The sequence below is a fragment of the Oxyura jamaicensis genome, chromosome 4 (assembly GCF_011077185.1).
Source record: "Oxyura jamaicensis isolate SHBP4307 breed ruddy duck chromosome 4, BPBGC_Ojam_1.0, whole genome shotgun sequence".
NCBI classification, from domain to species: Eukaryota; Metazoa; Chordata; class Aves; order Anseriformes; family Anatidae; genus Oxyura; species Oxyura jamaicensis.
Window position 1 is genome coordinate 80,827,126 of NC_048896.1, and position 21,031 is coordinate 80,848,156.

Consider the following 21,031-nt stretch of genomic DNA (forward strand, 5'->3'; position numbering starts at 1 on the left):
TGCCAAAGCAACAGCTGAACTCAGGTCTCAACAGCACTGCTGTACCTTACAAGCATGTTGGTGGTGGCCCTGGAGAAAAGACACTAAGAAGGCATGAAAACCCAAATGGAGCCCTAATATATGGCCCAGAATAGTCAGGGAAACTTGCCTTAGACAGCAGGACACATTTACAGGATCAACAAGAGAACCAGTAACCCTACCTTTAAGTCTCGAAGTGCTAACAAACACCCATTTGTGCCTATTGCGTGATACATCCCAGTTCCCCAGAAAACTCAGTTGGCCATGTTTCAGTGGAAGTGTACCTCCGACCAGGGCTCAAACAGTTGTTAACCTTTGCAATGATTTTATCTCTGTTACCCAGAAAGGGTCAAAGTCACTCATGTACAAGTTAGGGAACAGCAATTCTAACAGACCTTGTTATAAATACTGAGGGCTGGAAGAAATGAAAAACCAAACTACAACGGCTAACAGAGAACAGGCATTAAAGGCAACACCTTGGCATATGAAATAGGAAGGGATATACTAAAAACATACACCAAAGCACTCTAATAAATGTTCTCACTTACCCATTTTAATGTTAGCCACCTTAACACTGAGAGACAAAGCAGAAGCACCGACAGACACCAACACCATTGCTGCTACAGATGAGCTGAGCTGTTTCTTTTCTTACTTACCTTGCTGACCTCTTGAAAGCCTAAAAGAATTATCAAAGGAATCAAAGAATAGAAGGGCACTCCTTAACATAAACCATGTTTTCTTTATGAAAACCCAAGTCTTGGGTAAGTTTGAATGTAATGTCATGATTACATGAAATAAAGCTAAGAATCTTTGTGACACTGAATCAAATCATAGCTGTTGTGAAGTGCTGTGCTAGACATGAAAGTGTTAACAGTCAGCAAACACAGGGAAATTAAATTAAAAATGCCTAGCGAAGCGTATACACAACACAAAAGTAAGCATACAAAAAAAAAAAAAAAAAAAAGATTCCTCTCTAGAATAAATGATGGTGCCAGTGCACTAGTATCTCACACAAAATCATGGTGCCATGTGTTATTTTTGACAAAACGTATCATCATCTCCACAGCCTGCAAAGGAATGGAAAGGAACAATGCATCCATGCTCATGCAGTCTGAAGACAAAGCTCTCCTGAGCATGCACCAGCTTTTACTAAATGTAATGGAACTGCAGACTGTTAAAGTTTGTTATAAGGGGGATTTGGGACCAAGTTTAGGAACAACATTATTTTTCCAATTGGATTTAAGGGGGATGTCTCTGTTGTACGTCCACACAACATTTCATGAAACTTTCCATTTGCATCTTAACCACAGGGCTCTGCACTGCAGTGCCAGGCGTGCGGGGATGGCTGGGTCTGCACAGCCACATACGCTACCTTCGTGGCTCCTGGTCCACATCCTTGTTGCCCTCTCACTGGCAGAGGTCAGGCAAAAAAATGAGCTGGCTTGCCTCTAGCCATTTTTAAGCAGTAGGTGCTCGCAGGCTTGGCTTAGCTTGATTGAATCAGAGATGGGTAAGTGATGGCAGATCTGAAGGTGGGGTAGTGCTATCTGGGAATGACAAACCTCTTGAACTGCAAATGTAAGCCGAGTTTACTTATAAACTGAAAAAGAAGCATTGTTTGTGTCTCCCAGACCACAACCTCCTTACAGATAAGGCTTTTTCCCCCTCCTTCACAAGGTCACAAAGTGCTAATCATATCTGAACTCAGCCTGCTAATTCAAAGAAGGGGCAAATCAAACCAGTGGGCTTCACAGCAAAAGGTTTTATGCTAGGTCTATAGCTACCTGTTCTCCCCCAGCAAGCAAAAAGGTGCAAAGCTCCTCAAGAACAGCTGGTGAGCTCAGGGTGATGCTGACCAGAGCTGCTCTGCTGGGACCCGGCTCTGCCCAGCTGTGAGGAGGGCTGCACAGAGCACGGCACCACAACGCAGGATCTGCACCAGCTGCTGGAAAACCACTCTGATTTCACCAGAGCTGAAACCCTGGCGATTTAAATGTGTATTCTGTGAAAACTGGAGTTTGAGAATTGTGTTTAGGTAGCCAGAAGAGGGAGCCTGTCTTCCTGGGAAAGGAGCAACTTGAGGTCAAACCCTTCCCTCAGCCAGAACTGCCTTTGGCTGTTACTCAGACCCAACTACAATGCATAGCAGTGGCCGTGGCGGATGAGCATGGGAATTCTGCAAGAGTTGTGGAAACAGAGTTTGCATCTGTTGTTAATGCTGAAAAAAACAAGACTACCGAGCTGTAACAGACTATTGCTTTAGCTGTGCCTTTTGGCAGCAGGCAGTATTTTCAGGGAAGCTGAAGAGAAATACTGCTCTTTAATGGGAACACCTAAATGCACAGCTCTGTGTGCAGGGTGTGAAACCCCTAAAGCCCACCCCTGTACCCCCAGCACTGTTTCCTGGAATTGACCACATGCACGACGAGGAGCGTTTGGTATTCCCTGCCTGCTTCTCCAAACTTTGGCACAACAGCAGTTGTACTTCAGAAGAATAGCTGAGGAAACTCTATGCGTACAAATGACTCTTGAGCACGACCTACACCTCTCTGCCAGGAAGCACGTGCTAGGTAAGCATCATCAGCACAGCAGCAGCAGAAATTGTGAGGATTTTATCGCACACAGGCAGTTACACAGCCTTATCACCAAGAGGTGCTGTATGAAGTACTTAGGAGTGGCTCTTTAGCAAGCAACTGCAATAAATACAGTGCCTGAATGTTTTTATGGTTCTGGAGAATATGCAAATCAATGGGATAAAATCTGATTGCGTATGAGGTGCTTATAAACCCATACCACAGACAGCAACAGTCCTTCCAGGAACCTCACTGACGTTGGCTCCAGGCCCGGCTTCTAATCAGAAAAGACAAGAGCACAAAGGGAGCCAGCTGACTGTGCTGTGTCCAGAGCTCCACCAATGTGAGAGGCTGTGCAAAAGGCACCTCTAGGATTAAAGCAGCCCCAGTGGTGCAGGTGTCATTCCTTGGTGGCATGTCCATGGCCCTGCCACATTATAGCACGCGTTTGCAAAAGCAGAGCCAAGTGGTGACTATAGACTCATGGCCCCCATCTGTGAAGCCCAGAAATTATAAAACCCATCTTACTCTGTCAACAATGCCCCTTTTTTTCCAAAACCAAACAGCTATTACAATTTCAGAATACAGCACTCCAAAATATAGCAATAGCCACGCTTTCTAACTACTCCAATGAACAGACTGCTACTTTCAAAAAACTGAGAACGTTGTCAAAGACGTAACTTAGATGTCAATGGCTCTGGTATAAAAAAGTTAAAGCATGAAAAAACATACACGAGTTTACTAAAAGCAGAGCTTTTTAAAGAAATGTGCATGTTGGTGTTAGATTAAAAGGGCACGAACCGACTATGAACAGATTTACAAGGAAAACAGATTTCTAACCATGGCAGTGAGGTTCCCGTAGCAGAAGTAGCCTAAGGCTACAAAACACCTAGCTGAGTACAGGACACAGCTTGAGCAGCTTACAAGTGTGCCCGAGCTTCTTCAGTTCCATGTTCCTACTCCGTTTCTTTGATTAAGTGCACCAAAGATCCCACGCAACGGAAGATCCAAGGCCTACATTAGTGATGAAAGAGCATGGGATGAAAGACAGAGGGCTCTCTGATGTGTCCTAAAGGCACTGGCTTTATTATCAGGAAGTGCCAGCGATAAAAGCAGCTAGTTACATTACAACATACACTGAGCAGGACCAGAAACGGGGAATATGAGGTTAGGTACCCAGAAAAGGCAGCACCTAGGTTTTACTTCTCTGTTCCTCCTGAGTTCTGGGTGCATGTAAATGAACATATTTTTTCAATTTTCAGTGCTCTCTCGGACAGATTTTACATTGTTTCTTTAATAAAGTGAAAGAAAAAAAATCCTACTCTAGAGAAGCCACTGAAACTATTAAGCATTGTTGGATTAAGCACAGCACAAAATGTTATGCCTTGAACAAAACACCTTTTAGAAAACTTACAGTCATGCGTTTGCAATTTTTTCAGAAGTGTTCTTGAAAACAAATTTAAACAAACAATTCCCTTGTGGTTCAGACTTAGACTGTTTTGTGAATGAAAACAGTAATTTCAATTTTAAAGAGAGTCTATCCTTTAATAAGTTAATGTGCACTTTTAGAAACCTTTATGTGGCTTTGCAAAGACTTCAGGAGGTTTTACATTTTATTTTACAAGAGAAGCCGCCTCACCTACACTGCAGCTACTCTGGTGTTTAACATAAAGCATGCACTGAAATCTCTGTGTGCTCAGGCCATGATTTTCCACCTGCCCATTCCCCTCCAAATTCTGAAAATCAGTTTTTTTGTACAGCCCTGAACAGAGGAACCGAAGAGGAGACCAAATCCAACAAGTTACGTAAAGCTTTGTTTCCATCAGCTCAGTGTCACAAGCACAAGAAGTGGCATTGATGTTTTGGAGCCCAAGACCAGGATGGTTTTGTCACTGGGCTCACAGTGGTGGAAACATCTACCAGAGGCTTACTGAAGATACAAACGGGGTGGCTGGTGCTACAAGAAACGATGAGAAGCCCTGGCTGCTCTGGAACCTGTCCCGAGGTGTTCAGCGTCCCCACTGCCCACAGGGGACCCAGGGCTCTCCTTACCTCGTGCTCTGCCTTTCCCTGCGGGACTGGCGAGCAGAAAATCAGCTCTCAGCCCTAAATGCTGGCTGGGACCAAGGAATGCTCTTCCATGAGCAGCTCAGGGTGTGAGGGCACCTGGGGCTGCCCGCGCTGGCCGTCCTGCTCCCAGCACTCCTCGTGAAGCTGTGCCGGAGGCTTTGCCCCATGCCAAAAGCATCTGTTTCTAATATCCCTAATACATTTCCCAGCACTCTTCTAACATCTCCGTCCATCCCAGAAGTATGTGACAAACCTCCTCCTTCCTGGGTAGCTCTGGCTGTGTGAATGCAGCATTACACGCTACAGGACCTTGGGCAGGTCAGATGTACAGCGAATTGCCTTTTCCTCCAAACTCCAACCTGTTACAACCCAGCTTCAGTTTCAGCTGGCTTTAAAGGGGTGCCAGTACATGTCCGTGGGCGCCTCCTGACCCGGGATAATTACAAATACCGTCCCTTCTGCAGCTCCCCACCACCCCAGCCCGTCGGGGTTGGCTCCGCGCCACCACCACTCACCCCAGCGCCGGGTGCCGCTCGGCCAGGTAGCTGTAGCACCTCCCCAGCACGATCTCCCGCAGGTTCCTGGTGGTGCCCCTGTCCTGCCACCTGAGCAGCCGCCCGCCGGCCGCCTCCCTCCCTGGCATGAAGACGGAGGCCAGCACGACGGCCAGGACGAGGGCGGCCAGCAGCAGGGCGATGCCCGCCAGCAGCACGCCGCGCTGCCGCCTCCGCGACCCGGGCATGGCGGCGGGAGGCCGGCCCTGAGGGGCAGCGGCGTGGAGGCCCTGAGGGGCAGCGGCAGCTGCGGGAAGCCGCCGGCCAAAGCCTCCCCTCCCGGCCGGCTCCCCCTGGGAAGCGAGGCTGGAGCCCCCCCGGCCCCGTCCCGCTGGTTTTAAGGGCGTTGTTGCCGGCCCCCGCCTCGCCTCTCGCCGCCCTCTGCGCGGCTCGCCCCCGGAGGTCGCCGGGGTGTGGGGCCCGAAGTCCTCTCCCCGGGGCGTCCCCCGAGCCCTTGTGGCGGTGCAGAGCCTCTTGCGGCCACCCGCCCTGGGCTGGTGTGCGAGTAAAAAGTGAAATAAGTGTGTTTCTAAACGCTAGGCTTTTACAGGAGGCGATTACTGTCTTTTCGATAGGCATAAAAGTACGGGGTAGCTCATCAGCAACCAACGGGACGCTTTCTCGGTGTCCCTACAGAGAGCCTGGGCTCAGCTGGCACACAAATTTCTGCCGGTGTGTGCGCTGGGGTGTCTGAGGTTTAGGGAATAATCCACCAGAGCAGCCAGCGCTCAGCCCTTATTCCCCCCTCCACACAACTCTGCTTCCCTGCTCAAAAACCAACATTAAAAGGCTAAAATCTCTACATCTAAACAAAGTAAAGTACTGGATGTCAGCATAATGTTAACTGCAAATCCTTAATCATTGAGAACAAAGCATCGACTTTAATGCAAGAAGGGGCTTTTGGGACACGGCTCAGCTAGGACCAGGCAGTTCCAAAAGACCTGAGAAATGCTCTGACCAAGCCCTTCACTCTTAAACAACATTTAAATATATCAGCTGATTTTGTATTTTTTATTATTTTCTATTTTTGACCCATCCAGTTTTCAGAGAAATGATGCAAACCTTGGGAGGGTTTTTCTCAGAACTGAAATTTCAGTTTTGGGGCTGCATACCTCTTCCTAACAGTGATGGCTAGAAAAGAAGTGGCCAAGAAAATGCTTCCAGTCAGCCACACACCTTCCTTCATCTGAAAACAAGATTGCCAGCCGATAATTAGAGAGAAAAGTTAAATAGCTATTGTGAATGTTTATTTTGGTAACTTTATAAAAACATACGAACAATCTGATTTATGAATAGGAAAATGGAATTTATTTCTCTGTAAAGTTGCCAGGATATGACCCATGGCCCATCCACCAACTGCTTGTGTGCCCTCAGTGGACCCTATTGCAGGTTCTGGGAAAAGGGCAGGAAGCTCTATATGAGACAATTAAGTACAAACGAGCTCATAAAGGAAGTTTTTCACCCATAATCCTTTCAGTAAGCACATGGCTTTTGCTTTGGCAGTCTCAAGTTATTATTCTTTTTTGTTCCTTGTTTACACTGATGATAATGTAAACACGAATGCCAGATATTCACATTTGAACTTTCTGACATTTTAATAAATTATTATACACGAGAGGTTATTCAACTGCTTTTATTTTCCTCTTCATGTTTCTGTGCATATGTTTCCAGCTTGTTGCTCTTCAGTTTCATTAGCTAAGGAAATGCCACACTGGAAAAACAAAACAGAGCAAAACAACTAGTTATCCTGAACAGTTTATGCAATAAAATTGCAGTCTCTGCTTGTTCAGGGTGTTGGAGATACTCATCTTCAAGAAGTCTAAAATCAGAATATTTTTTAGAGTAGAACAAATGGGACAGTTAAGCAGGTTTAAAACTGTTTAAAACAATATGAAAAAACTTTTCCTTCTGTTTGGATGTGATGCTGATTCATTAAGAATAAATAAATAAGGCAAGTGGAGGCCCAGTTTCTCTGGAAGCTGTCCTTGCTGTTGGTTTTGTGACACCTCGAGCTACAGGAGGGCTGGAACAGAGGAGGAAATGCCAAGCCTCCTTTCAGCAAGCCTTCGCAGCCTGATCAGCCTGAGTAAAGCGACAAACAGACGGGGGGGCAGCAGGAAGGCCAGTGAAGTGCTTGTGGTGTTTCAGAAAATGGTAGTTTCTTTCTCGGTATGAACATGAGAATGTACTCGCGCCTTGCAGATGTCCTGGCACAAGAGGGTTTCCACAGTAAGTAAGACGATAATGGTGCCTTAGCAAAGGAGGGGTAAAATGGTATTTCCTGAACAGGACGGCATGAGAGGAGCACAGAGAATGTGAGGTGAGGGAGGAGGAAGGGATGTGAACAGCAGTGTGTTTTACAAGGGCCTTGCATCCCCTCAGGTTTGTGGGTACCCACCTGGAGCTCAAAAAGCTCAAAACAGCTTCCTCAAGATGACCACCTTAACCTGCCTTTATCCCACCAGGGCATCAGGAGGTGAGCACCCCCAGCACAACTGTAAGGAAATGCACATTTAGGATTTCCCCTGAGATTGCAGTGAAGTGACCATGGATCTGCATCCTTCTTGAACTGGTGTGCTAGAGGCTATTTGTGTCTTCTGTAAGGAAAATTAATTACAGCTGTAGATAGTCCTAGCACCCAAAACATGGCTGAGGACACAAATAATCCTTCACAGCAGAAATATCATTTGCTGATAAAAGGTGGTGTGCAGTAGGTGGACAGAACCAGTCCAAAGCAACATTAACCTGCAAACATCAGTAAGAAAAAATATGTTGTACATCTTTTTGGTGCCAGGGGTTAAAACCTGCTTCCAGAACTTGTTTCTTCCACAGTGAGTAAAAAGTTTGATAGAAATATCTTATGATTGTGTGGTTTGCCTGTGTCCTGGCTGTTCCTCACCAGCTTCCATTTCTCGTCTAGGTGTGCTCTGGTAGAAATAGAAACAATGCCACTGCCTTTAGTGGGATTGAGCTTAGCTATATACTAGCAGTAAATTTTTCCATATGATAGGAAAAAGGCTCCTTCAAAGGCTACACAGTTTATGAATCATGAAGAATCATTTCAACATAATGCACTGGATGAGGATGATAGCGTGGTATGCAGTGCCACTAATCACTGTGGACACCTGTAATTGCTAGCTGCCAGTGCTCAGCAGAAATTAGGAATAAGGGAATTTGAACTGAAAAGAGCAGAAGCTGTTACAATAATTAAAGAAATCATTCCTTTCACGGCTTTTGTGGGAATAGCAATGATTAGTCTTATAGCTTCCCGTTTCACAGGGTAACTGCTGTCATAACATTTAGGGAAGGTTTGAGATGAACACTGAAAATAAAACGATAAATGGGCTGGGACAAGAAGAACAGCGAGTACAAAGTGACAGCTGTGAAGAGCGGCGTGCCATCCAACCACACACCCGCTGCTGCAAAAAAGGCATTTGTAACTCGGTGTCTCAGCACCCAGATGCCTCAGTCATGTCTTCTGCAAAGGCCATATCCACTACCAGGAATGACTCGTGAGCTTGTTTATTGGGTGAGCAGTCTGAAGATGGTTTGAACACCCGCACTCCCTTATCCCAAATGTTTTTTTTTTTTTTTTTTTTTTTTTTTTTTTTTCTCAGCAGATTGCCATTATCCAGCTGCCTTGTTCAGCCTGTTGCTATTGTCTTGCTCAGTTTGTTGTTACTTGACACAAATTTCTACTGACTGCATTTGCTTCTGCTGGAAGTTCTTTAAGATTTGTTATGATGACAAAATACTTTTTTGGGTGTTAAAGTCTGAGTATCAGACAATAGGGAGTTAATCTTCTCTGAACAGGATGGTGTAGCTCTCATTCACAGGAACAGGTACCTTATCTGTGCAGGAAAAAATCAACAACAACAACAACAACAACAACAAATACATCCAAATTAGATGAATGTGCATGAGTAAAATAACAAGAACAGAAGTTCTGCAGCCCACTCCATTAGACTTTGGTTGAAAATGGCCCATAAATTCACAAGTCTTTGGGAGGGAAGGGACTGACAGATGGAGGAATGGACAAGCAAAGGAAGTGATTGCATAGGCCTCCTTTCATTTGTAAACCAGGCTCAAGATAAATTATCTTCCCACTTCCCACTTGTAAGGTTGCAAAACCATTCTGCAATAGCATCTTTGCATCTTTACAAGCGATGCAGAGCTCAGTGTGGAGGTACAGAACAGTGTCCTGGCATTGCTAACTCTGCAGGTCAGTTCACTACAAGGCTCCTCCTGAAGTGCAATATAAAATCTAGCTGATGAACCAGATAACTGGATTTCATACCTTAGTCAGCCAATCTGATATTGCAATGGTTCATCTTTTTTTTTTTTTTTTTTTTTTTTTTTTTTATCTTCAGCATTTTTTTTCAATTATTTGAAAACAAATTGCATGCATTTATCTACCTACTTTGTTGCACACAGAAGATACTTGAAAATTCTTAAGGCCTTTCTGGCTTTCCGGTGTGGTTTGCATGCAGAACGCAGGGCTCTGAGGACATACAGCAACAACACTGTCCTACTTTAAATCGTGTAGCGTGTGTAGAGATGGACTTTGCTTCCTCTAAGCAACTGAAGCTGAGGGTTTGATTCATTTATCTTATGACCTTGTTCCAATGTGTTAAATAGCTGCCTTCTTTGAATGATGATCTAATTCGTACCTGACCTAGGAAGATCACTTGAACAATTGCTAACACAGATGGACAACTGACCTCTGCATTTAAAGACACGTGCATTTAGTTGCATTTTCACCTTTTTATTTTAGACACTTGTAGTTTTTCAAATCTATAAAGTTTCAGACCTGACCCTTCTTCTGATCATCCTGAACAATCATACAGAAATTAGTAGGCCTGGAAAGTGACAATGTTGTGTGTATGGGCGGATTTATTCATTGCTACTGAATTTTGTTTGAGGAGGTGCCCCTGAACTATTTAGTTGGAAAAATCAGTTACGTCTTAATTGTAACCTATCTCTGAGTTGCTAATGGACACCTCTGAGTTTGCTAATTCACTCATGTTTGAGCACCCAGGGGACACCAGTTCAAACGGAAACACCATTGGATCTTAGGCATCCTTACGTTTAAGAAACATCGGACAGAAAGCACTTTGAAGTTGCTCTCCCAAGCCCAGACTCCTGCATTTTTCATAAAACTGACTTTGCACTCCGTGGGTGTTCTGAATATGTCTGTTTCACTCTCATTTTTGCTGTAAATAAGGATACGATCTCACGATCAGTATACCCTCAAGCACTTTTCCTAGGAAGGCTGAGAGGTGTGCAGGGACACCACTGGCATCACCTGCTGTGGTACATGTTTTCGTGGGAGGGGAGGGAGTGCCATGTCCCATCACCGTAACAGCTGTGGATTTGTACACATTCTTCCATACTGATGGCATGTTTGGGGGGTTAGTCCCCCTGCAGCATGTAAGTTTGAAACTGCAAAGTCACCTGGCCTGCTTCAAACACAAGTGGTACCCTGGGTTCTGCAAGCCCATCGGTGCAAGCTGCTATACCTGGAGTGTGATAAATTACCCTGTAAAAAGACATCACCTAGTAATTATTTGCACTCTGCACACTGAGGAACCTTCTGTCTCTTTCATCTCTATCACTTCTAAGCAGCCTGTTTTTCCAATGGAAGTTACTCGTTTTGTTTCATACGCTGCTGAGGGCTTTAAATGGGGGAAATGAGAATACTAGATCAGCCATGCTGACAAGCACGATGCCTGCCTCTCCTCAATAAAGCATTCTGCTCTCTCGACCGGAATGTACTATTTATTCCCTATGTGTTCTCATGCGTCGAGAGAGTGTGGGAGGACCAAATGTCACCACTTTGTCTTATTTTGCCAGTGACCTTTTCATCACCCTACACACACACTTGACTAGATGCAGTGTGGCTTCTTCTAATCTCAAGACGCATGTGGGAAGTTGAGGGGAGAAAAGGAAGGAAGGAAGGAAGGAAGGAAGAGAAATAAAGAGAAGGAAAGAGAGAAAGCAGTATCAATAAAATCTATCAAATCAGTTTCTGCTTTTTGTGTAAATAAACATGAAGACACACACACATGAGGGGTTCAGTGCTGAAGGGATCCCAAGACTGATGCACTGTTTTTGAACTGCAGAGCATGAAAGGGCCTACACAACAGCCCAGGACAGAGCAACATCTAAAAGGAGAGGTCTTTAAGACAAAACATTCCTATATTTGCATAGACTCCCAGTCATTTCTCCCTCCTCCTCTTGTTTCTCAGACAAAATACTCATGCGCTCCTGAAGGGTGGGGAGGAGTACGTCTGAAGGCAACCAGCATGAAGCTATTTCATTCCTGTGTGAGCCACGGGACAGTCTGGTCCATCTGTATGTCACCTGTCAGATGTGCAACTGAGAATGAGCTTAGATGGACACAGGACGGTGCAAGAGACCTACTGGGGTTGCTCAGGGAGATCATCCCTCCCTTGTCCCTGTTCCCCACCTTCCTCCAGTCCCTGCGTCAGCCCCACTTGTACATTTTGTCTCTGTCCATGCAAAATCCACCTCCCAGGATACATCAGTCAAATGTTCTAGTGTTGGGCACCAGCACTTGTCCTTCAGTGAGCTGGTGCAGCTGGGGAGTGGAGCTTCACCGTGTTTTGTTAGGGATGAATTGGCCCCACGGAGTCAGAGGCGTGTTTCTAGATGTTAATCAGAATAATCCAGATGTTAATCAGCAGCGCGGCGAATTTTATGACTAGAACTGACAGATAGTCAGAAATGACTACTTAGGAAATGTTGAAAAATGGTCTTGTGAAGGAAAGAAAGATTCAGAACTGGAGATGTGCAGGAAGTTGAGGCTGTGGCAGGAGTCCAGCCTGGCCAAATCGGGAACTCCTAACTAAGCTTAAATCTTGGAAGAAAGTGTGTAGAGGGTGGACGGACTGTCTGTGAGGAATGTAAAATAATTAATTGCCCAGGCTGTTAGGTTATGTGATAAGGCTCATCTGCATGCCCATTGTCTCTTGTCAGAGAGACAATGGTGGGAGGGGAATCCCAAATAATTCCCTTCCCAGCTCCTCCCAAGCCTATCAGCTCATGGAAGGCCCACCTGCACAAGCCTTGGAGGAGCACAGGGACACAAAGGCAGGCAGGAACACAAAGCAGGGACTCCTGAGGATCAACTCCCTTGTTCCTCCCAGGGCTGCCCCAGCAAAGTACGAGTAGGCCTGCAGCCCTGGGGACTCCTATGTCCAGGTGCCAGCAACTGGGGAGACTGGGATCCAAGGGCCAGCTACTGGTTAGCCTTCTGAGGCCTGCTGTTGAAGGAATTCATGTCGTACACATGTACTTGTACACATATTCTCCCTAGCAGGCCGCCATCCTGCACATGCTGACATGGAGTGGCTGCAGCCTCGCCTCTTTGGGGCTGCTGGATCCAGCACTCACCTCTGACACGGACATGCAGGGAAGGCGTTCAGAGAGCCAAACATGAACTGAAGTTAAAACTAGTGAGATGTGGAAGGGTGATGTAAGAAGGGCTTCCACGGGCACATCCGCAGTAGGAGGAACACCAAGGAAAATAGGACCTGCTGCTCAGTGGGGCAGGAGACCTAGCCTCAAAGCAAGGGCAAGCTGGCTTATGTCACCGCAAAGCTGCTATTGCCTTTGAGAGGCCCTGACAAACAGTATGATTCTCTGATTTTGTGATAATACTTGCAGAATACGGCCAGATCTTTATGCTTTATAATGAATATGTAATGGAAGTAAATAACTTTATCAGATAGGTTTCCAAAGATACCAGGATTTAGGGAACAATACCGATGGAAATCTAGCTAATCTTTCCTTGAAGACAATACCTGAAATCAGTTATGTATAAAGGCAGATCTTCAGGTAGCTTAAGGTTGACTGTGAATGCAACATGTTGCGGAATATTATTTGTGCTGCTTAAATTAGAATTTGCAATGTCCTTGATAAACACGTTAGCTGTCAGGTTTTGAAATGAACACACCCAGTATGAGTGATTGCTAAAAATCTACGGACAGCTAAATATGTTATAAAAATAAAGCTGTCTTGCCAGTTAGGCATTTGTATTATGAAAACAAAAAGGGGGTAGTACTATGTATGACAGGCCTTTCCAGAAAAAAAAAACAAAAAACAAAAAAAAACAAAAAAAAAAAAAAAACAAAAAAAAAAAAAAAAAACATTCAGTGACTGCTGTTTTTGGAAAACTCACAGCATCATTGAACAATGGGGGTTGGAAGGGACTTCTGCAGGTCACCTGGTCTCACCATTTGCTCAACTCATGTTTAACCTCAAGCTTGCATTAGATTGCTCAGGGCATTTTCTAGTGGAGCTTTGAAAGCCTCCAGAGATGGAGAATCCAGAACCTCTCTCGGCATGCTGCTCCACTGTTTGATCATCTTCATGGTGATTTTTTTGATGTTTAAAGAGAATTTCGCTTGTTGTGCATTTTAAAATCATCCCTAGTTTTTTCATTGTGCGTTTCTGAAAAAGAGCTTTGCTTTGTCTTCTCTAAAATGCCCCTTTACATGGTGGAAAAAAAATCTATCCTTTCTGAATAGTTTCATCGATCTTGTTTTGGAAGATTTGTTGCTATAGCATACAAAAGTGTCTCACGGACATTCATGACATTCAGACTTGTACAGTAAAGTTTCTGACATCCATCCATCAGTCATTTCAAAAATATTTTAGGAAATATGTCCTCTTAGATAACTATTTTTGGAAGAATTGAGATTAAACAGCTACAGCATGGCTGTGAAAGGATCGATCCCTATCTTCTTTTTTCAATTGATTTCCATTTAAACTGATTTATTAAAGCAGAAATGGTTGTGGGCTCTTCAGTTCCCTTTGAGTCTGAGGATACAATCTCCATCTCACCCTATTCTACCCTTCCAAATGTCCTTACTCTCAGAGGGAAGCTAACAGAAAAATAAAGGAAGCCAAATGTCTTCCCCTCATCACGCATCATGTATTAGTATGGAAGATAAAACTTTTATCAGTAAGTGCTAAATTTTCCTTATTAGCAAATAACTTTTCCAAACCTTTCTAATTGCCCACATAGGTAAGGTTTGTTTGTATGGGAAATCATTGCTGTTTGTTTTCCTGTGAAGTTCTTCTGCAGTTCAAAGTAATAATTCAGGGATGTTTTGAAAGGCTCTTTTAGTTGTGGATATGTTATTTTTTCTAAAAACATTTCTGATAAGGAAACTCCTCCTAAACGCTGCATAGAATACTAGCTCTGATCTTTTCATGTTAGTGTTTCAAAGGAGACTACAGAGATAGCATAAGGGATGAGTGCTTTTCAGGCCTTATAACAGAGCTTAAGATCCTAAATTTAGTGGCCCGCTTTTTCCCTTAGTGTTGTACTCTACCAAAGTGGCACTGGAACTACTCAGTTTTAAGCTGCTTCTTCCTAGGACGTGATTTATGGGCTCTCAGATTTATTCAGCAGCATTAAATATCCGGTGAGATAGACTGACAAGAATGTAGATGTACTCCGCTCTTTCTCAGAAGTCATGGCATCTGTTCTGCAGCTCCATGTTTCAAACTGTGCTACAGTTCTGACTGCCTTACAAATTAACATTGTTACGATGGGAAGTGTATTTAAAGCTGACATTCTGGGGAGGAATGTTTGGGAATAGCTATTCTTTGATAACACAGCATACTCTATTTCCTTCCCAGTGTGTGATCAGTGATCATTTCTTTACTTGTTGCTGCGTGAGTTCGCTTGTAGCCAGTTGGAGTCACGACAGCTGGGGCTGTATGTTCAGGGTGAGGCAGGGTAACAGGCGCTAATGACCAACATTTTTCTTTGTCTATTGCGATCAAAGATTTCAAAGGGTCTAAACAGCTTTCTCCCTTTAGACCAAGCTTCTTCCTCCCATGTCTGTGTTGGTTTCCCTTGCCAGCTCTCCTGAGTGTCAGGCCATCTGCTTCTTCCCCTTCACTTTGAAAGCTTGGCACTTTTACAGGTGCTTCATAAGCTTTTCTGCTGCCTGGAGAATTTCCTGCTGTCACCAGTGCTGCTTTTCGCATTTTTCAGTTTTACAATTTCTTTTGCAGACAAAATGGCAGGTTTGTAACAAAAGAAATTAATAGTTAGGGCTTGTGCAATACACTAAGAAATCCCCTGCATACATACACATTGCTGGTGGAGTGGACACATGACCTGTGGAGTAGCTCCAGAACAGTATGAGGAAACAAATCATTCTTCTGTATCATCTTCACCTCTTTCGATAGAGCTTTCTACTTATCCATATCAGAAAATAATGGTCTAGATTATTTTTTTTGAAAATACATTCAAGAATATAGTGTTTAAAGCACTGGTCTGCAGAGTGGGAGATGCAAGTTTAATGAATTTTCATTCAGCATGAATCAAGCTATTGAGAAAATATTTTTTTACCCAAGAAATGTTTAATTTATACAAAATTGAACAGCTACAATATAAGGGATTTCAAGAAACTGAGAGCTATACCAAAACTATCATCCAGGAGTTAGGGATCTTCTGATTGTGTGAGCAGGCATCTAGCTTGGGGCTACTTAACAGTCTGATGAGCTTGCTGTACTTTTTTCTGCTTTTACTTTTCAAAGTTTAGCTTAGTGCAGAGTGAAGACAAATGGAGCAATCTCACCAACTTTCAAGTGCTTGTTTTCTGACCAGTACTAATTATTATGCTGCTCACACATTCTGGCACAAAGTACCCAGCTGGCTACCATCCACTGAGGCGGCCAACAGAACAAAGTTGATATAAAGGTATGTTAGGCAGGCACAGGATTGTATAAATTGCAGAATTCTCCCCCCAGAAAACTATAGGGAGTAGGTCTGCCACTTGGAAGGGATCCATGTGAAAGAAAAACTTGAAACCTGAAAAACAAGATCTTTACTGGTTGCAAGCTATTTTGTAAAATATGCTTTTGTAAATATGTGTTTAAATATTTGTCCAGGATTTGATGCTGTGCCGTGTTTACTGGTTATTCTTACTGTGTCTTACTGTAGATTCTTTTTGTATAATACATGCCATATACTTTGCTTTTAATCTCTCTTTCCTTCTTTTATTTAAACCCATGCTTATGGGCAGTGGTGACAAAAAGTTCAAGGTGACAGTCAAGTGACTTTATTCTTCGTCAAGGAAACACTAACTCCGGATTTTCTGTCATCTTTCATTAAACTAGAGGGAAAAGTAAGAATGAAGCATGGCATACATAGTCCAGCATGCCTTACAGCTGTGGTTTGAGACTGCAAGACTAAAATTTGGAAGGAATAGCTACTTCTGCTCAGAACAGCAGAGTGTGATGTAAGGAGTTGTTCTACATTGTTACCCTAACTTAGTGAGGAATACACAACACCAGCCATTTTCCTAGCACATCTCTCTTGACTACCTGTTGCAAACAGGAAAAAAAGTCTTCCTACAGTTTGGTGGTCCCGTGTTTGCCAAATTCTTGACTTATCATCCTGGTTTACACCTGCAATACCTGAAATTCCTTGTTAATTATTAATTGAAGCACTTCTCAGTACCTGATATCAGACTATATAATGTATATTCACTAACAGATGCCCAGGCAAACACAATTACTTTGTTAGTTACTGTAACTGATGCCGTAACTCAAGTTACTCCAGACATATGGTTCGGGAGGATCCCTTCTGTCTGCACTTTGGGAGTTTACCAAAGCATCAAGTGGAGGTATTCCTAGTCACAAATAAAGGACTAATTACTTTACTTTAGTAGCTATTACCTAAAGGAAATGCATATTATTATAAAATATAATTTCCTGCTTCTTTTTCCTTTTATTAAATGTCCAATGTCATACTTTTTCACTCATGTTCTGCCAAAAATACGAAGTAACTCATCTGAACTGAGACCAGATTCACCTTTGCTGCAGATGGCAGGAAAGAGAGCAGAAGGCAGGTGATGAGGGGGCTGCCCAGCTAAGGTGGATGCTCTGGCACGGTGTGAGGGCAGGGTCTGTGCTGTGCTCCCAGGCCCCAGTTTCCTCAGCCCCTCTGCCTGCCAGCCTGCCCTTGAGCTGTAGTGGGGTGACGGAGTCTCTTTGTGATTCACAGGGAACTACAGGAACTCAGCTACCTGCAAAAATCAGCAAATTATATTCTTCATTTCTTAAATACAATGACAAGTACATTTAGACTGGGCAGAAGCTGGAATTAGGAAAAACCTGAAAATCAGAAAAACCCTGTAAGCTGCTTGAACCACCCTAGCATTTGCCTAAATTAAGATGCCATGCCTCCCCATACTGAGCTATTTTAAACCAAATTTCTCGTCTGTAAAAAGCGCCCTTCTTCCAACTTACACTCTCTTGTTGAAGCAGAATACATCGGAATTATTTTTAGCAAATCTAGTTTTAAAGAAAACTATCATAGAAGTTACCTTCCTTTGAACAACTGGGTACTATGCAACTTCTTGAGGTTTCAGTGGAAGTTTCACTACATTTGAGATTGCTGATTGAAAGCACAGATGTGTCAGCTGAATATCTTGTCAGGCCAACACGACAAAAATAAACACCCGCAGTATTAAAAGGGCAGAGAGGTGAACAAGTTGTCCTTGCTTTATTCTCATTAACGCATACTCCAAAGCACTCAAGAGTTTGCAAAAGTAGACAGAGTGGGCATGAGTAGATGTATACATGTGCATGCACATACATGCTGAAAAAATAAGTTATTCTGAATCAGAGTTCTGCTTTTGTCAGACACAGTGACATGAACACATGCAGCAGAAACAAAAATAGGTTAGTGAAAGGGAGATTATATTTATTTGCATACAGGGATGAAGAGCGTGACATAACTGAGTTTTTGTGGTCCACAAAATGGGTGAAGATATGAAATATTTAGTATCAGTAGATTCCACAGGTCTGTCTGTGAAAATGCAAAGCACCCCGTAATGCTATTGCGCATGAGGCTTTCATTTGCTAGGAGTAGTTGGGTATTGACACATCTAAACAGAATTGTGGTATCAAACGGGATTCAAAATGAAGTGATACAAACAACGTTTTCATATGAAACATTTCTTCCCTTGAAGCATTTTCCCCCTTGCAGCATTTTCCCCCTTGAAATTCAGTTCCAGACCTGAATTCATGTCTGCAGACAGCTGTATTTGCAGTACTGCTAGTACAAATATCAATGAACAAAACATTTTGAATCTGTCAAAACATTTTGAATCTGTACTTGGTCCACCTTGTTGAGCATTAGCAGGCATTTAGACATGATTCCTCCAAATGTGCCACAGCCTTTACAGGAGACATTGCAAATCACAGCATTTACCAAGTGTTAAGACAAAGCACAGACAGGCCTCATTCTCACCACATACGTGTAAAATATATGTGTAAATAGCACTATTTGCATACTGTGTAGTTGTAGAAACAGAAAAAAAGAGAGAAGGGATTCTCTTGCTTACTTTTTGTTAACAACTGACCTTACTGTTTCTTGTTTTGCTTTTTGCCCTGCTGCTTCAGAGATGCTAGCTGCACTGCTCTTTCACACTAATTAAAAAAATTAAGTTAAACTCAGAACTGATCCATACTCAGCCTGACATCTGCTGCCTTTAAGATCTGAGGAACACTACGTATCTAAAATTTTGCCTTCTTTTCCCAGCTATATTAGTTGGTGAGCTAAAAAACTTTACAGATCTTCCCAAGCTTTTCCTGCAAGCTTGAAGCACTTTATTCAAAAGATATTGGGAAAAGTAAAATGCTGGCTTTGCTGCTGAGTCGATGTAATGGGAAAGGAGGAAAGAATATCAGAAATCAGAAAACACTGTGAGAGCTTTCTGGGTATGTTGGTCTCGATATAGGATTAAACAGTAAATAACCTCAAGTCATTTGCCTTGAATCTATCCTGCTATGCATCCTGCAAGTTTTAAAACAGAATTATTTATCACTTCCTGCAGTGTGTTTGGTACCATGCATAACTGCCAGTCATGTTTGCACTGCTGAAATTGATAGCGTCTGGAGGCTGCAGAGCTCACATGGGCCAGAAGGCAAAAGTTGGCCAGTGGGGACGCTTAGCTTGTGGGTGGCAGTTGCTTTAGAGGCGTATGTCTTGCTAATGATATTTAGTTACTCTCTGAATCCCCTCTACACCAAAGTACACTGGTCAGCGGGCAGGACAACACTAGACCAAAGGTGGCTTGGACGCCTGTGAGTCTCTCATGCACTTTATAGCCTGATGTCAGTCATTTTGCAAGTTTCTGAAACACAAGAATGCTTTGAGCTGGAGCCCTAATCCAACTCTAACACCGGCAAATGCAACTCTGTATGTAGTATAAATGGATTTGCACAGGAACCAATTTAAAGATTATTACGGGAATGGAAACCAGACAAATAAGCAACAGCAACATATTTCAAATAGTATCTTTCAAACATTTAACCTGATATAGTTGTACCAGGGACCAAAAGGATGCAAATCTACTACAAAGTCCTAAATCAGAAACACTGAGATAACAGGAACATTCTATCCCAAGTTCTTAGCAATTAGCTAATACAAACACAAATAAATAACACAGAAGCTAACAGAGAACGTGCAACAAAATTCCAATTATTTTCCAAAATAACAACTATTTTTTTCCAGAGATTTATGTGTCATCTTAATAGCTGGATGTCCTAATTTAGATGAACATCCATCTGGAACACTTGGATAACCCACAGAAGTAACTCAAGAGACCTTCAAGATGACAGCTGCTTTCTTCTCAATCTATTCTAGAACACACTGAGTCCACTGAAAGCAGACAAATATCTGACTTGACAGGTTCTTGTCTGAATTGGATATGCTAATCGCATTGTGCTAGAAAACCTATGGAGCCTTCTAGACCTGGTACTGCTGACCATATTACCCGTTATCCAGTGGCAGGGAGATAGCCAGCTGAGGAACAGCTGTGGGGGTGACAAAGCAATTGACAGTACATAGTAAATGGGTAAACAGAGTATGTGTGGCTTGCATATTCTGTAACTATCACATGTATAACAGTTTCAGTTAAGTTTGGCTCAAATACTAGACTATGAAAATGAGTTTAATTTTTCCACTGTCTCACTTATTATATTTTGTACCAAGTGAGCATCTGAACTCATACTTCCTGCTCCCACTTCCCTTTCTCAAAGCGTAGTTTTCAAGGCCAAAATAGTGGGATTTAGTTGTTTGGGAGATGTATGATAGGCATTGTTTAGGTTTTCTTTGTGAAGTCTATGAACAGAGAGAAAGTATTATTCTCAGTTTCATTCTGGAGGATTGGGATAAGATGAAACAGCAATGGATTTCTTCTGTTCAAGAAAAGGAGATGAAGGGTGAGGCTTTCTAGCAGCAGATTTTTTTTTTTTTATGCTATTAGTAGATGGTATCTAGATAGAATTATGCAGGGTTTTAATATGAAAGTTTGCCAGTCACAGAAGTAGGGTGAAATTGCAGTTAGAAATTAATTAAAGCCAAATTTATAGCCAGCTAAGACCATAGAGAATATGGATTCAGTTGATTATCTCAGTACTCTGAAGCAGATCTGAACAAAAAGCCTACAAGAGAAACAAACATGAGCTTGTTCCAGCTGCCTCCTCTGTCTGAAGATATAGGTCTTCTTTGTGCTGGTGGTGCAGATCTGAAGAAAAGAAAACAAACAGGATGTTCACAGCACAAGGCTGAGTTAGGATTCTTTTAAATACCAGAGGTTTGTTGCCAAAGATGAAGTCTGCAGTCCAAGTGATAAGCTAGAAGTTTCTTTATAAGCGCTTGCCACCAGATTCCCTTTAGCTGTCATGACTTTATAAATAGGGTATCTGTGTGCAGGACCCTGGGAACACTTCTTTCTACATTGTTTGTCCATGCTACCT

General features: G+C 43.0%; 1 protein-coding gene across 3 annotated transcripts in view; it reads right to left on the minus strand.

Annotated features, from left to right (window-relative positions):
- Positions 1–21,031, minus strand: part of LOC118166157 (ADP-ribosyl cyclase/cyclic ADP-ribose hydrolase 2-like) — a 53,894-nt gene that overhangs the window by 17,401 nt on the left and 15,462 nt on the right. Inside the window, exon 1 of one of the 3 annotated variants that reach the window (XM_035324825.1) lies at positions 5,177–5,726. The exons of the other annotated variants lie outside the window; for them this stretch is intronic. Within the exon in view, the coding sequence (XP_035180716.1) occupies positions 5,177–5,403 (227 nt within the window). The 5' untranslated portion in view covers positions 5,404–5,726. Of the gene's footprint in view, positions 1–5,176; positions 5,727–21,031 lie in introns of those variants that run through there. 3 annotated transcript variants of the gene reach the window in all.